Source organism: Rhinolophus sinicus, chromosome 14 (genome assembly GCF_057876585.1).
Source record: "Rhinolophus sinicus isolate RSI-liver-muscle chromosome 14, RSI-T2T, whole genome shotgun sequence".
In the NCBI taxonomy this organism is placed as follows: Eukaryota; Metazoa; Chordata; class Mammalia; order Chiroptera; family Rhinolophidae; genus Rhinolophus; species Rhinolophus sinicus.
The window spans coordinates 146,429,426-146,446,497 of NC_142514.1; the positions used below are offsets into that span (position 1 = coordinate 146,429,426).

A 17,072-nucleotide genomic window follows, 5' to 3' on the forward strand; every position below is an offset into this window, starting at 1 on the left:
TATAATGCACATCCTTATTTTTCCCTTCAGAAATTTGGGCCAAAAAAGTGCACATTATACATGGCAAAATATGGTAATGTCTCTCTTAACCTAAGGGCACTTTGCTATTCCATTGGCTCCTTCTTGTGTAATTCTTTTTAAAGTGATTTGGATAGACAGCATGTATACATCTGTTTTTGTTTTTTTCCCCCTAACTTGTAGGATCCCAACTTTTAGATTAAAAATAAGTTTTTTGTATAATATGTTTTAAGGCATAGGGCAGAATACTTACCTGTGCGACAAATTTTTTGAGACAGCATACCCTGGTGTAAAAATACAGCCCCTTCTCACTTGTGAAAATAGATGTCCTAAAATTCTAAATAGGATATTGATTTTATGAGTCTATTAAGAGAGTATTTGTTCCAGTACTGTTGCGAGAATGGATCAACAGTAAGAAATCCGTTTCTGTGATTAACTCTTATATGGAAAGAGAGGCCTGTAACCATCTTTGAGGACGCCAGATAAAGTATTTGCTAAAATTTTAGTAACCATTCCTGATTTAAAAAAAAAACAAAAAACTACTGAAATAGAAATTTCCTTAACTTGATAAAAAATGTTTACTAGAAATCCACAATGAATAATCACCTTATGGTGAAAATAAGATATATTCCCAGTAATTTGAGAATAAGACAGGATGCCCACTGTCGTTGCCACAATTCAGCAGTGTAGATAACTAACCAAATCAGCCAAATAAGAAATTTACCTGTGTACTAAAAACGAGAAATGTGGATTGAATAAAGTACTTTTTGTAGGTTTTTGTAAACGGAAATGGGATTTTCTTTTGTAAGGATTTTAAAAATTGATTCTTGATTTTTAATTTAGTATACACTGCCATTGGAACTTATAAACCAGCAGAACCTGACAGAATGGATAGAAATTTTAAAGACTGTTGTGAACAGAGATGTACCTAATGTAAGTCTCTTTGTGTTTTCTTATATTACTAAACATAAATACTTAATTATCTTTTGAGAATTTTAACTGCTGTTTCCTGTAACATTCTTTATAAAAGCATGCAATTCGTGGTGTAAATTTTTACAAAAGAGACACCGGTTCATTTGTTTACATATGTGCATATACTAAGTAAAAATTTATGAAGGGTTATTTCATATATTATTAAGTACTTATGCATATGATTATTTCATCCTAATTCTTCTGTTTCTTGTCTCAGTTTTTAATTAAAAGCTCATAATATTTATCACCTCACAGTTACAGATTTTTTTCTTGTGACATGAACTTGTTACTCTCTTAGCGATCTTCAAATATATAATACAATATTATTAACTGTAGTCACCAGGGCTATACATTAAATTTTATAACTGGAACTTTGAACCTTTTGACCACCTTCCTAAACTTACCATGGTAATCATTTCACAATACATACATGTATGAAATCATTGTGTTATGCACCTTAAGCTAATACCATGTTATATATAAATTATGTCTTAAAGAAACAGTTCATAGCTAGATTGTTAGCCTAATAATTTGTCAGACACCCATGAACAGGGGAGAACTTATAAGTTTAATCAGACTTCATAGTTTTGTTTTTTTAAATAACTTTATAGAAATACAACTCACATACAATAAAATTTACCCTTTCAAAGTGTCCAATTCAGTGGGTTTTAATACATACAAAAGTATCCAACTATGTTATGTAATCACAATTTTTTTAAATAACCGCAGTTTTTCTTTATAACCTAGTTTTCTAGAGAGGTGAGGAATTTACAATCCTGAATACCCGGTATGTTTTTAGTGCTTTTACATGTCTTACTTATTTGATCAAAAAAATGAAACAGTCCTGCTGAATTAATTTTAAACAGGGACATGGAAGGGTTGTGTAATTTATCCAGCCTAATTTTATTAGTGGCGTAAGTAAAGTAAAACTAACCTGTCTGGTAGTTTATTGCTGAATTTTTTATTTAAAAAAACACACACACAAAAAGCAATGCAGAAGAAATAAATAGGACATTTCTCCCACTCCATAGGAAACTAGTTTGATGAATATTTTTTTGTGCACACATAATAGAACTATATAAAATATAACTTTCAAAGTTTTCATATATACTGTACCTTTTTTGGTAAAATTTATAATCATAAACATGCACATATTATAAGAAAATAGTTCAATGAGTTATGACAACCATATGCATCCATGTAAATATTTCACCTGGAATGTTTACTCATAGCTGGTTCTAGTCATCCCTACTATTGCCATTCTCATTTCTAGTACCAGTTTTGCCTGTTCTAGCACTTAATGTAAGAGTAATTTTTTGTATCTACCTTCTTTTGCTTAATATATTTATCAGATGTATTCATGTTGTGTTGTGGTTGTTTTTTATTGTCAAGTAGTATCCCATTGTATGGATATAATACAGTTTATCCATTCACAATTTGGTGGACGTCTAGGTGGTTTCAGGATTTTAGTATTAGATAAAGCTGCTATGAATGTTCTTACACAAGTCTTTTTGTGATCACATATTTTCATTTTTCTTGAGTAAGTACCAAAAATGGAATTGGGTCATGGAGTAGGTGTATGTTTAACTTTGTAAGGAACTTCTAAACTGATTTCCAAAGTGGTTTTCCCATTCCTTTCACTGCCAATGTACAGGAATTTTTTTTGCTTCATAGTCTCACTTCCTCATCGTAACCTAAAAATATGTCATGGATGTCTTAGATCAATATATAATGACCCAATCCATTCTTTTAATGGTTGTATAGTAGTCTTTTATGGATGTTCTGTAACTAAACATCTCGTTATTAATGTTAAGTTCTTGACAGTTTTTCACTATAACAAATAGTTTTGTAAATGAATATTTTCACACATATATCTGTGTATTTATACTAATATTTCTGAAACTAGATTTCTGAAATGGAGTTTCTTGTTCCCTTTTGATTTGAACTGTACTGGTTTTGGTTAAGCTACTTGCCATGGTCTTGATTTTATGTTGTTAGGGTCTTGACCAAAATGTTTGGGTTAAAGCTTTTATAAGAATTTTAAAAAGCATTTCCTTTGTAAAGTAGTTGAAGCAGTGGGAATACTTATATTTAAATGAGGGTTAGTACTTTTCCAAATCTACGTTTTTATTATGAAAGGCCAACATTGGTGGAGCATTCATTTTTTTGTGAATCTGTTCTTACCCCATACTGTTTCTCTTAGATTGTATCATCTCTTACTATCATTAATAAATGTCTCTTTAAATAAGGAAACACTTCAAGTTGAAGAAGATGATAGACCTGAGTTACCATGGTGGAAATGTAAGAAGTGGGCTTTACATATTTTAGCAAGGCTTTTTGAAAGGTAAGCTCCTTGACTCCTTGATATAATGATGTAAGTTTATTTTTTCAGGCTTTTAGTTTTGTAAGTCCTGATATAAAGCATTATAAAGAAACAACGGGCATGTTAATGTTCTTTTAGATATGGAAGTCCTGGCAATGTTTCCAAGGAGTATAATGAATTTGCTGAAGTATTTCTAAAGGCCTTTGCTGTTGGTGTCCAGCAAGTAAGTCTGAGATAATTTTTCTAAGTAGAAACATGGCATTATTAAGTTAATTTCTGTCTGGCTTATTTCTACTTTCTTCAACATCCAGAGATTACATGTAGCAATCTTGAACATTTTGAATCCTGTAACAGTTCTCAAACATTTGTGGTGCGGTCTTAGGATTCTTAAATTATTGAGAACCCTAATGAGCTTGCATATATAAGGGTTATACCTAGTGATATTTACCGTGTTAGAAATTAAAATGCTAATACAGTACTAATTCATTTAAAAATAATAAACCCATTACATATTAATGTAGAATACATGTTTTTTGTTAAAAATAGCTATTTTCCAAAATGAAAAAATTTTAGTAAGAGGAAATGGCATTGTTAAACATTTTTACTAATATCTTGAATGTCTTGCAGCTGTATACTCGTCTACCTCTATTCAGTCTGTTTTAATTTGTTATGGTGGACAGTTTGGTCTTAGGTATGAGAAGTTGGAAAAGGAAAGAATATTTTCATAGACTTTTCACTTAATTGTGGAAATTCTTTAATGTCACACCAAAATTTGACAATGGTAGTTTCTTAAAGGTTAACTGTAGTGTAGAGTTTGAAAGTAACTGAACATTTCATAGTCTGTTGCAATAACACCCATTGGTCTATATTGCACTTTATCCATGCATGATTTTGTAACATTCTGCAGTGGTCATTTAGAGAATGTTGACTTGTTTAATGAGTGAAGATTTTCACCATTTCATTTTGCAATTAAAAAATCACATTCATTAATACCACCACCAGTCTCATCAGAAATATCTTTAAATACTGGAAAGCTATCAGTTAAATCTAACAGTGGGTTTAAAATTTCAAGAAGTCTAATTTTTCCTTGAAAGCTTAGATTTTAACAACAGTAACATATTGTCGATTATTTTCCTTCAAGTGACAGGCTAATTTTGTTCATTTTTGAGAAGAAAAAAAATCTGCCATACACACTAGTCTAAATAACCATAATTTGTGTATCAGTTTTTCTTTCAAGTATATAATAGTGTTCGATGGAAGAAGCTATTGTTTTAGTATTCTAATGATTGTCCCTCAGTATGTAGCAGAAGTGCTATGTATATACTTCCCTTTTAATAATAATAATAATAATAATAATAATAATTCTGGTTCATTAAGGACATTCTTTTTTTTTTTTTAAGCTTTTTTCGTGGCATTAAGGACATTCTTAAGGAAAGCTTGTTCTGTGATTATGTAGTTGTAAAAAATATGAGGACTGCTAGTAACTTTAGGGCCACTCCCTTGATTCATAGGCACAAGAAGTTTTACTACCATTGCTTTTGTACCATCGATGCAAATGTCAACACAATAAAAAGGGCAAATAACATCTTAGCTTTGTTATGAAAAGTTTTAACCTCACTGACACTTTGAGAGGTCAGTGGACCAGATTTTGACAATCACTGTTATTAAATATGAAATAGAATGAAAACTGGCCAAACATTAAATAGGTAGGTGAATGGTTTGGGTAAGGTTTTCTTTGAAGGCAATTTTAGCGATACAGGGCTGTCTCCGACTGTTGTGGTATGTTCAGTACTTAAGTATGGCTTTCCCTTTTTATATTTAATCAGAAAATAGTCCTTTGATAGTGTTACTTCAATTTGTTATTTAAATGCCTTGGGAATAAAGATGGTTCTGAACCAATATATAATTTTAAAAATTACTTTTTAGAAGTTGTTATTATTTTATGATGATGACCTGGATATAAAGATAAGTGTCAGGTGTTTTTGCTGGCTTGTAAGTGGTTAATTTTCTACTTAAATTTTGGTTTTTCATCAAAAATTTTTCCCAAAGGTTTTATTGAAGGTGTTATATCAGTACAAGGAGAAGCAATACATGGCTCCTCGAGTTTTACAACAGACATTAAATTATATTAATCAAGGAGTTTCTCATGCCCTCACCTGGAAGAACCTGAAGCCTCATATACAAGTAATAATTTTCTATCTGAAATGTTTTCTAGAAAATATAATGGAAACAACATTAATTACGATAAATGTGGAAAAATGCATTTTTTGTTGACTTGTGTTGCTTAGTGTAATTCTGGTAATTGTTTTGAGAGTAGAGCAGAAAAACAAGATATAATACTTTGACATAAACTTATGAAAGGTATTTTGTGATTATTCAGATTATCTTTGCATTTAAAACTGTTATCTTAAAATTTGCCTTTTAGTTCTTACTATTAGATTATGCTTAGTTAACAGTTTCATTCTGTAATTTGGAGTAAGCAAAGGACTATTTTACCAGATCAGTTTTGAGGATAATTGGCTTGTGTATTATTTCTATGAGTAATTTGCTTTATTTAGAACTGTAGGACTTGATAGACTAAAATTTCATGTTGTATTTTCTCAGAATACTTAATTGCTACTTATGTGCACATTTTATTTCATAATTACTTGTTGCACAGAGGAAAGAATATGTGTACATTGATAGTTGATCTACGAATGCAAAAAAGCTTTAAAAAATACATGTTATAGGATTATTTTTATTTTACCGCTTAACAGAAATTTGAAGGTTTAACTTTGAAGACTGACTTAAGGTTATTACTTTCTCAACTTCTGAATTGCAGGGTATTATCCAAGATGTTATTTTTCCATTGATGTGCTATACAGATGCTGATGAAGAACTTTGGCAAGAAGACCCTTATGAATATATACGCATGAAGTTTGGTAAGGAATTTTCACTTTTTTTTTTTTTTTTTTAATTTATTGGGGTGACAATTGTTAGTAAAATTACATAGATTTCAGGTGTACAATTTTGTATCACATCATCTATAAATCCCATTGTGTGTTCACCACCCAGAGTCAGTTCTTCCATCACCATATATTTGATCCCCCTTACCCTCATCTCCCACCCCCCACCCCCCTTACCCTCTGGTAACCACTAAACTATTGTCTGTCTATGAGTTTTTGTTTCTCAGTTGTTTGTCTTGTTCTTTTGTTGTTTTTGGTTTATATATCACATATCAGTGAAATCACATGGTTCTCTGCTTTTTCTGTCTGACTTATTTCGCTTAGAATTTTCACTTTTTTTAGAAATAAAATATGTCAGTTAAGGTTGTGTATAGGAAGTGTTTAAGGTCTCCTGTCTTTGGTACTGAAAAATCTTTGTTTCAATGTATTGTATTTTGCAGCGTATAATGCGTTCCCATGTATAGTGCATGCCCACGTTTTTGGCCCAAAGTTTTCAGAGAAAAATAATCTTACGTTTTAATTTTCCAAGGGATTTTCCAGTAATTTTTGTAAAAATATCAGCTAGATTGCTAGCTCCTCCTAAAGTGTACAAAGAGAAATGTCATGCCTTTCACCCTATGGTAATAAAGTCGGCATCACCTATCTTGTCAAGTCAGAGTCACTTGCTCTTTGGACAACAATATGTTGTTTCTTCATTTCATTTCGTTGACTTGTTGGCCGAAATTACTTTTGTTGCAAGTTCGTGGTAAGCTCAACAAAACCGATTATCTTATTCCAGGGTATTATTTTATGTACGGATATTGGTATTGATTTCTGGAGTTACACTTTTAACTCATAGCTTAAATAAAAGAATTAAAAACATTTATATAGATACGGAATTAGTACTGTCCATGTATTATATAATGCACGTCCTTATTTTTCACTCACATATTTGAACAAAAACGGGGGCATTATACACAGCAAAATACGGTAATTTATCCATTGTTTAGACTTTAGGGGGACTATTCATTAATTATGGCATTAGATAGTGATAATCTTCATTTTTAGGAGATACAGTACAATAGTGTTATTAAGTTATTAGATGTGCGTCTGGCACATGCCAAAACTGTTAGAAATTCAAGATTGTATCTTAACACTGAGCGTCTAAACTATACTTTTGGATCCCATATCAATCATCATCTATGTGGGAATTGAGAAGATGCATACTGGAAGCTAGAAACCCACAGTCTCTTATGGAACTAAAGAATTGTAATTTGGCTAATATTGAATATTAGTCCTTCCTACCAAAATCTTACGTACTTTTAGTAGTTTGTACTTCCATGACCCTATTGTGAAAATTTGTATGAAAGAAAATAATTGTTAGAAAAAATTGATGAATTAACATTTAATTTGTACAGAAAATACTTGGATTTGGGCTTTTGTAAAATTATATGGGGACCTGGATTCATTTTCATATTCACCTCACGTGAAGAGTGAGCAAAATTTTAAGATCCTTTTTTGTTTTTTACAGAGCATCATTTATCAATTATGTAGAAATGTTTGTTGAAGAAATTACTATTTTCTGTATTAATTTTAAATTTATTCTCTAGATGTGTTTGAAGATTTCATTTCTCCTACTACTGCTGCCCAGACACTTTTGTTTACAGCCTGTAGTAAGAGGAAAGAGGTAGGTTAAGTATTGTGTAGAATACTTGTGCTTTAATATTTAAAATTCATCCCAATATACACTGTTTTTAATGTTGGCCGTTTAAGTCATTTTGGCATTAATGTTTTTTAAGGATTGTTGGTTTATCCAATAAAGTATTACTTTTCTCTTTTAATCTAGGTACTGCAAAAAACTATGGGATTTTGCTACCAGATTCTTACGGAACCAAATGCTGATCCTCGAAAGAAAGATGGAGCCCTGCATATGATTGGTTCTTTAGCTGAAATACTTCTGAAGGTATTTGTGTGTGTGTGTGTGTGTGCACTCAAGTAGTTTAATAACAGCTTTATTGAGATACAATTCACATACCATACAGTTGACTCTTAAAGTGTACAATTCAGTGGGGTTTCCGGTATTCTGAGTTGTGTAATCATCACCTCTAATTTGAAAACATTTTCATAACTCTATAAAAAACCCTATTAGAGGGTGCAATCCAAGATAACAGATTAGGTAAATGCTATGTCTACTGCATCCCAGAATCACACAAAAATTACAAATAAATGATAGAACAATCAACCTTAAGAATCATCTGAAGACTAGCGGAAGAAGAACCCTTATGGCAACGGATATAAAGAAGATGCTACATCAACACTGTTTATGATGTTTTCTAAAAATGAAACCCTGTTAGTAGTTACTTCATTTTCTCTGAGACATCCCACCCCCTTTTCTCTGAGACATCCGTAGCCCAGGCTATGCCTACTCTATTTATTTTGTCTCTATAGATTTGCCTATTCTGGACTTTTCATATAAATGGAGTGATATAACTTGTGGTCCTTTGAGTGGCTTTTTTTACTTAGCATAATATTTTCAAAGTTCACCCATGTTGTGGCATGTGTCAGAACTGAATTCCTTTTAATTGCCAAGTAATATTCCATTGTATTGATATATCAGATTTTGTTTATCCATTCATCAGGTGATAGACATTTGTGTTATTTCCAGTTTTTGACTATTACGAACAATGGAGCTATGAACATTTGTGTATGTATTTTTTGTGTGGGCATAATGTTTTTATTTCTCTTGGGTAATACGTAGGAGTCAGATTGCTGGTCATATTTTAAGAAACTGCAAGACTATTTCCCAAAGTGGTTTCCTGTACCATTTTGTATTTTACCAGTAGTGTATGAAGGTTCCAGTTTTTGTCTCCTTACCAACAATTATTATCTGTCTTTTTTGTTATGGCCATCCTAGTTGGTGTCACATGGTTTCTCACTGTGCTTTTAATTTACATTTCCCTGATGACTAATGATGTTGAGAATCTTTTTATGTGCTTGTTGACCATTGTATATCTTCTTTGGAGAAGTGTGTAATCAAATCCTTTGTCTATTTTTAATTTGAATATTGTCTTTATTGTGGAATTATCAGAGTTCTTTATATATTCTAAATATTAGACCTTTTACATATATATGACTTACAAGTATTTTCTGCCATTGTGTGGGTTATTTTTTCAACTTTCTTGATGATGGCCTTTGAAAGTATAAGTTTTGATATGATTTTGAAATGATGTCCAGTTGATATTTTTTGTTCAGTGTGCTGAAGGTACTTTTTTTGTGTGAGTTTTCGTGTTGCAAGATAATTGTAAAATAGTGATTTTGTTCTCAAGCATTTGATCTTTAAGGAAACTTACACACATGAATACCTCCTAGGAACATCATGCTTTTGTGATATATTTCTAGTAAAGAATGAATTACTGGATTAGGTTTATCTTTAGACTCTTCAACTTAATTGTACACATTGTGTCTGGCTTCATAAATAAGATCTGAAATTTGTTTTCACTTTAAAGTTAATAAATGGCAACTATTCAAATTATGAGTAAATATTTAGTCACAATATATCCACTTCCAATAACCTTGTTCTATATGCAGCTGTAGTGAATTTGTCACCATTAATTTGTGGGTATATTTTGTGCATCTTTCAGCTTTTCTGTACCTTTCTGCCCATCCTTCTCTTAGTCCATAAAGTATAAATTAAAGACAGTAATTATTATTAGTTGTATAGAAGGCTGGGAATCGAGTGAATTCTCTTGGTACATGCAGATTTTTTGTTTTAACTTTTTATTTTTAAATAATTTTAAACTTAAAGAAAAATTGCAAAAATAGTTCTCATTACTCTTCACCCAGCTTCCCCTAATGTTAGCACCTTAGATAGCTAGTCATGCCATAATTCTCAAAACCAGGAAATTAATATTGATATGATACTATTAACTAATGTATAGACTCCTTTCACATTTCACAAGAATTTCCACTAATGTCCTTCTTTCTGGTCCATAATCCATTCCACCATTCCATATTGCATTAGTTCTCAGGTCTCATTAACCTTCAGTTTTGTAAGTGTTTATCAGTTTTTAATGTTGATTTAATATGCAATTCAAGGAACTATTCTTAAAAGCATGTTACCATTTAGGAAAATACAAGTATCTTTTTAGATACCCAGATTATTACCTTTGAAAGCAGAATGTTTCTCAATCTGTTATGTTCATTTAGAAACTTTCTAGAGGTTTTTTTTATTATAATAGTTTTATAAGAAAAAAGTTTTATAAGGTATGGAATAAGATTAACTATATTCTATTATTTAAACATAGCTAAGATTTGGCATAATTGCTTTCTAAACAAATGATATAAAAAAGTTGAAGGATGCATTCACTGTTTTTTGCTGGTAGAGATCGAAAATAAGAAAATTGGATGTCAATTCTGGGGTTCAAAGAATCAGAATAAATGTATGTTTTAACATTAGTAGTCATTTTTAACTCTGGTGTATTTATTTGGCATTTGAGATGGTTATATTTGGAACTCTTTCAATAGTAATTTTTGTTTATATTTACAGAAAAAGATCTACAAAGATCAGATGGAATACATGTTGCAGAATCATGTATTCCCTCTCTTCAGCAGTGAACTAGGCTACATGAGAGCCAGGGTATGTTTTAAAGCTGTATTAATTTATATATTTCTGTCTTGTAACAAATGACTGCTTATGTAAACTTTTAAATGGAAATGTTTTAACATTCACTTTATAAGCCATGTTTCATTTTACACTTCTAGTTCATGTAAATTTGTAAATGGCTGCTATAATGTGTGCATAGTTTTCATCTGTGTCTGATAGCAGTATCTGTCTGTGTTTTGCATTCAGATCTTGCTATCCACACAAACATGCAGCCAAAGAGTAAGTTGGGATCATAGTACTGGTCTAGTGTTGTCTTAATGGACATAATTTCCCACTGGCCAGCCTCCAAATTCTCACACACAGAACTTTGGGAATAGAGATAACCATATCTTGGGCAAATTTAATGTATGTATATAGTAACACTGCATTTTTTTTAAAAAAGGCTTGCTGGGTTCTTCACTATTTTTGTGAAGTAAAGTTCAAAAGTGACCAGAATCTGCAGACAGCCTTAGAGCTGACACGGAGATGTCTGATTGATGATAGGGAAATGCCTGTGAAGGTAGAAGCTGCTATTGCACTTCAAGTGTTGATCAGCAATCAAGAAAAAGGTAATGGGGTTTATCATCTCAAAAAAAGTACAACATGCTTATGCATACTCGTACAGGGCTACATATTCGTATAGTCCTACAAACTTGACACATTATCTTCCTTTTTGTGTGAAAGTATCTCTTTTTTATTCTTTGGTGTACGTTGTATCAGGTTTTAAGGAGTTTAGCTATTTTAGCCACAATTTTTTTCTCTTTTCTTCTTACAGCTAAAGAGTACATCACACCATTCATCAGACCTGTAATGCAGGCTCTTCTTCATATTATCAGAGAAACAGAAAATGATGATCTTACCAATGTAATTCAGAAAATGATATGCGAGTATAGTGAAGAAGTTACTCCAATTGCTGTAGAAATGACACAACATTTGGTATGTTGTTTGAACCATTATGCGTTGCTTATAGAAGTTATTTTCACAGCTTACTGTATGTCAGATAACTGTTGTAAACCCTTGATACATATTTAGCTCATTCTAACACAATCCTTTGTGAGGAATATTCCTATATTGGGAGAAAATGGGAGGTATAAAAAGGTTGAGTAGCTTGCCCATAGCTAGAATGGGCGGGACTGGGATTCACACCTGAGCTGTAGCCTTTACAATGCACATTTTTAACTGCTACCTTACGTTGCATTATGATTGCCTTGTTCATATGATTTAAAGATAAAGTAGACATAATAGTTATTAATTTTTTAATGAAATTTATATAAATATTTTATAAATGGCCTTTGTTTACTATACACAGCCCCAAACATCTGAGAATTCAGTAAACTATTTATGGGTAATGGAAAGTATGAACATGTGCCCAATAAGTATCCATTCCTTTTCCCCCTACAATGATTTATTTGATCCAGTTTATATTCCTGCTGAGTATTGAGATTTCAAGAATCTAACTCTTGATATTTGCTGTGGATTTAAACAAAGGCACAGAGTTTTGTGAAAAAGTGTGTTCTTAACACCTGATGTTAAAATGGATAAGGACATTTGAATAAATGTAGCATTTATTAAGTATGTATATTGCATTTATAATAGTTTGATTATTAGTTATGACTCCTCAGAAGTTTATTTCAAAGTGATTGAATATTAAATATTACAACAAATAAAACCTTGATGATTAATATACTTGTATTTGGCCATTGTCAAATGTTAGCCAGTAATATTAATAAAAATATTCATAATACTAAACAGTCTCTATGCCTTGCCTCATTTAATCTTTGTAATATCTCTGAAGTTCCCAAATGATGTTAAGGTCCCCTAGTAAGTAGCAGAGCAGTACCATTTGTTTATAGAGCCCAAGCTCTTTAATGTTTCTTAATCTATTGGAAACATTGATTGGTTGTCCTGTCCCAGTAAGAACATTTTAAAAATCAAAAGTTTTAGACCATAATGTATTTATACTAATTTAATGACAAACCTAAATTATATCCTCTTGAATCTAGGCAATGACATTTAATCAAGTAATCCAGACTGGGCCAGATGAAGAAGGAAGTGATGACAAAGCAGTCACTGCTATGGGAATCCTGAATACCATTGACACGCTTCTTAGTGTAGTTGAAGATCATAAAGAGGTAAGAAAATGATCCAGTGTTGTAAAGGTTTTAGGTTATTTCAAACCATTCTTCATCAACTGTTCTATGCTTTTTGGAGGGTTCTGACATATAATTCTTTGGTCATCTTCTCACGCACCTTGATTCTGCCATCTTTGAACTAGTCCCTTTTGTAAGGATAAGATTGGTACCTTACTTTAGGTTCTTTACTATTAATAGGAAGAAGAACAAGTTATTTGTATTACCATGTGTTTACCTCAAGGCTTAGGAGTTTGGCTTCCTCTTAGGTTACCTTACTCAGATCCATATGATTTCTAGCAAAACATTCTACTTAGTTTCCCTTTTCAATAAAATTTTTTTTTAATTATGGTAAAAGACACATGACATAAAATTTACCACCTTAACTATTTTTTAAGCGTATAATTCATTGGTGTTAAGTACATGTCACATTGTTGTGCAACCATCACCATCATCTTCCCAGGTTTTTTTTTATTATTGTTATCCTTTAGAAAGGTAAGAGAATTTGTAATCGTGAATTTTAAAAATGGAATTTTTAAAATAAACACTAATGAGAACTATACAGAGAAAACTGTAACCAATACCCTTTAACCAACACCTAAATTTCTTAGATTTTAACATTATACAGTATATACTTTGGACTTTAAAACAATGTCCAGTAAAACAATGTCAGAGAGATGTAATTGAAGCCCTTAGGGTACCAGCCACTTCCTGATCTCATTTCCTTACTTCCTTTTCTTAGAAGTAATCACTGTCCTGAATTTGGTGTGTATAATTCCAATGCAGATATTTATATACATAAATTATATTTTTGAATTTATATACATAAATTATATTTTGGAATGATCTACAAATTGCCTTTTGCAACATGAGATTTTAATAAACTTTTGTATTCTAGATTATAATTGGAGATAGGCATAACCCTATAGCTAAGCTACCTTATGGTTAACAAATCAGTTGTTTACTATATTTGAAGAGTTGAAAATGTATTAAACATAATATGTATTTGAGATGGATGTTCTCTTTTTATATCTGATTAGTAAATTTTATCTTATTTTCCCTCCCCCTTTCTAAACATCTTAATGAATTTCAGAGATTTGGGATCCAATTAAAGACCATCCTGACAATTAAAAAGGAACTTGTATTTTCTATCTTATATGACTTGGCCTGGTTCACTGTATCTAACATAATTATATAAATGGAGGTGACTTAAGAATTATTGGGAGTGATGGGAATAATGCCTTCTTTCAAATAATTTTTCTGTAAAGCATTGACAGTGACTTTTCGATTATAACTGGGCTGAATTAATCTATATACACAAAAAGATCTAAAGTTTGTCTGTAGAATGGTTGTGGCTCCCTTATTTTCATAATTGTTTGTGTTTTTCTAGGATGTTATTTTTTTCTTTCCTTTTAAGGAAAACTACACATGTTGTTTTGTGTTAGTCTCATTGTAATGGTATTTCATTAAATTTGAATCCAAGGTTGATTCACAATATCAAAGGACGGGTCCTTTCAAAGCAAAGACTTAAAATGATTTCTTAACAATATTGACTTTATATTTAAATGCAATGAATTACATTATACATTATTTAGTAATTCATTCAGTGTACTACAATTCTATATGATTTTTTTGTCTTTTTTAGATAACCCAGCAGCTTGAGGGAATCTGCTTACAAGTCATTGGAACTGTTTTACAGCAGCATGTCTTAGGTATATACCTCTGATTGTACTAATAATTTACTGCTATTTCACATCAGCAAGCATTGTCCTAAAGACTCAATGTTCTCTTTTAGAATTCTATGAGGAGATCTTCTCTTTAGCGCATAGTTTGACATGTCAACAAGTGTCTCCACAGATGTGGCAGCTTCTACCTCTGGTATTTGAGATTTTTCAACAAGATGGCTTTGATTACTTTACAGGTAAGTCAAGTCAGCATAGAAATACTGAGGATTTCCCCCTATTTTGATTCATTTTTAGTATGTCAGTTGAACAAATACTTTTGAATATTCTAAATGCTTCATTGTTTGGATAAGTTGTCAGTAGTTAATGCTCAGGGACAACCCATAGCATTGATTTCCATTGCATATTTTGATTTAGTTATTAATTTAGTCTTTTGGGTTTTTTTGACACGTATCTCACTCTCCCCACCCCCCAATCAATCTTGGTATAATTTTTTAGCTACTAAATATAAAGGAACTCACTTTAATAATGATTCATTACTACATCTAATTATAAATGAATTACCTTAATTAAAAGTGAATGTCAGGGACAAAACAATCTCAGATTTGTGTTCTTTTTCTAAGGAGATTTTTCAGAAACAAAGCATTTATATTTAACTGATGCTTTTTATTAATACAGATATGATGCCTCTGCTTCATAATTATGTGACTATTGATACAGACACACTTCTGTCTGATACCAAGTATCTTGAAATGATATACAGTATGTGCAAAAAGGTAGGTCATTTTTAATTAACAGGACATACGATGCTGCTTCTATAAAAAATATGTAACTGTGACGCTACATGATACCACATTATGGCAAACATATTATATGGGTCTGACAGAATAAGACCTTTAAACGTTTTAACCTAAAAAGACTTTGAATCCCAGATATCACAGTAATGGGTTTGATAAGTATTTGTCTTCTGTCTGCCCTCCGACATTTAATTGGGTGTTACATTTTTTTATTTTTAGAGGGCCTGGAGCTTACCTTAGCTTATTAGTTCTTTAATAGGCTTTGGATCAAAAGAAGGAAAGAATCCAGAACTTGAGGGATTTTTGAAAGGATCAGGAATTATTAGAGATGTTTTATAAAGAAAAATCCTTGGAGGCTGCGGGTTTATAGAGGCAATATGGTAATTATATAGTAAATAGCAAGATTGTAAAATGTGAGGGTTCTTTTAAAACAGTCAAAAGTACTGTGCCATTTCTTGGAAAAATCATAAGATAAATTTATGGTAAATGCTACTTTTTTTAAAAAAAATGCTTTTCTTAAACTAGAGGTGTGAGTAAAATACTTGAATTGGCGTCCTTCTATAGATACAAAAGTTAATATAATTGGTAACATTTGAGTTTCTAACAGTACTTGTTTAGAGGCAGCAAGCTGTTTAACACCAGGCGTTTAAAAGCTGATTTTGCTTCATGAAGTCTTTGGGTGTGCTTGTCCTCATTGATACCACAATAATCACCTAGTTATGTTACCCAATATTTATTGCCAATAATATTGTTTATGTTAATATTCTGGGAACACATATTCTCTATACTATTGTATTCTAAAACACTTAATCCGTAACACTGTCAGTTCTGTAATGCTAACGAGTACCTCAAGTCCATGTTTTTTATTTGTCTATGGACATATTGCTGTCAACAAGGTGCCTCTTCCTCCACCTCTCCCACTTCGATGTCAGTAGTTTCGATGTTTTGAAACTTGTGTAGCGAAAAGGTTTTCCTAGCAATATCAGCTTATTTTTTTGTAGTTCTTTACATAAGAGCTAGATGTCCCTGAGAAAGGTAATGGCTGAGGTAAAGATACTTTGGCATGTTTGTATGAGAAGGTAGTGGTTGTCAACATGCTATAGTCCAGAATGGCACTACAGGGGGGTGCTTTAATTATGTAGACCAAGATCCCAGATTGCTGGAATATGACAGATAGACAGATAACAACTCTATATCCTCACAGATGCTTTAGACTATGTCTGAACATTTCATTTATTCATATTAATTTAGAATGTCTTAAATACTGCAGAGATACTAGATGGGGATGGAAATTCTCAGATTGGAAGATTTCATGATGCCTCACTGCAATTTACATTGTGTTGATTAGGTTCTTACAGGAGTTGCAGGAGAAGATGCAGAGTGTCATGCAGCAAAATTGTTAGAAGTCATCATTCTACAGTGCAAAGGGCGTGGCATTGACCAGGTCAGTGTGGCTAACTAGTAATGATTCATGTGTGAGGCTTCATTCAGAGAAGGAATCTTTCCCCACTTTTTCCTTGCCATTTGTTTTATGTTTTGTACGTTATTGTTTATTATGATACCTAGATAGCATTGGTTTAAAATT

The 17,072-nt window shown here is 31.7% G+C and overlaps 1 protein-coding gene and 1 non-coding gene across 2 annotated transcripts in view; both read left to right on the forward strand.

Moving 5' to 3' along the window:
• Positions 1-17,072, forward strand: part of IPO7 (importin 7) — a 47,733-nt gene that overhangs the window by 23,211 nt on the left and 7,450 nt on the right. The window contains exons 6-20 of the mRNA XM_019728877.3: positions 862-951; positions 3,240-3,334; positions 3,452-3,536; positions 5,363-5,497; positions 6,135-6,234; positions 7,848-7,924; positions 8,084-8,200; positions 10,784-10,873; positions 11,283-11,448; positions 11,655-11,815; positions 12,883-13,011; positions 14,654-14,720; positions 14,804-14,929; positions 15,369-15,466; positions 16,836-16,931. Coding sequence (XP_019584436.1) covers positions 862-951; positions 3,240-3,334; positions 3,452-3,536; positions 5,363-5,497; positions 6,135-6,234; positions 7,848-7,924; positions 8,084-8,200; positions 10,784-10,873; positions 11,283-11,448; positions 11,655-11,815; positions 12,883-13,011; positions 14,654-14,720; positions 14,804-14,929; positions 15,369-15,466; positions 16,836-16,931 — 1,632 coding nt within the window. The remainder of the gene's footprint in view (positions 1-861; positions 952-3,239; positions 3,335-3,451; positions 3,537-5,362; positions 5,498-6,134; positions 6,235-7,847; positions 7,925-8,083; positions 8,201-10,783; positions 10,874-11,282; positions 11,449-11,654; positions 11,816-12,882; positions 13,012-14,653; positions 14,721-14,803; positions 14,930-15,368; positions 15,467-16,835; positions 16,932-17,072) is intronic.
• Positions 11,022-11,203, forward strand: LOC141572556 (small nucleolar RNA SNORA23). Its single transcript, XR_012497881.1, has one exon. It is a non-coding gene; the product is annotated as a small nucleolar RNA SNORA23 (small nucleolar RNA).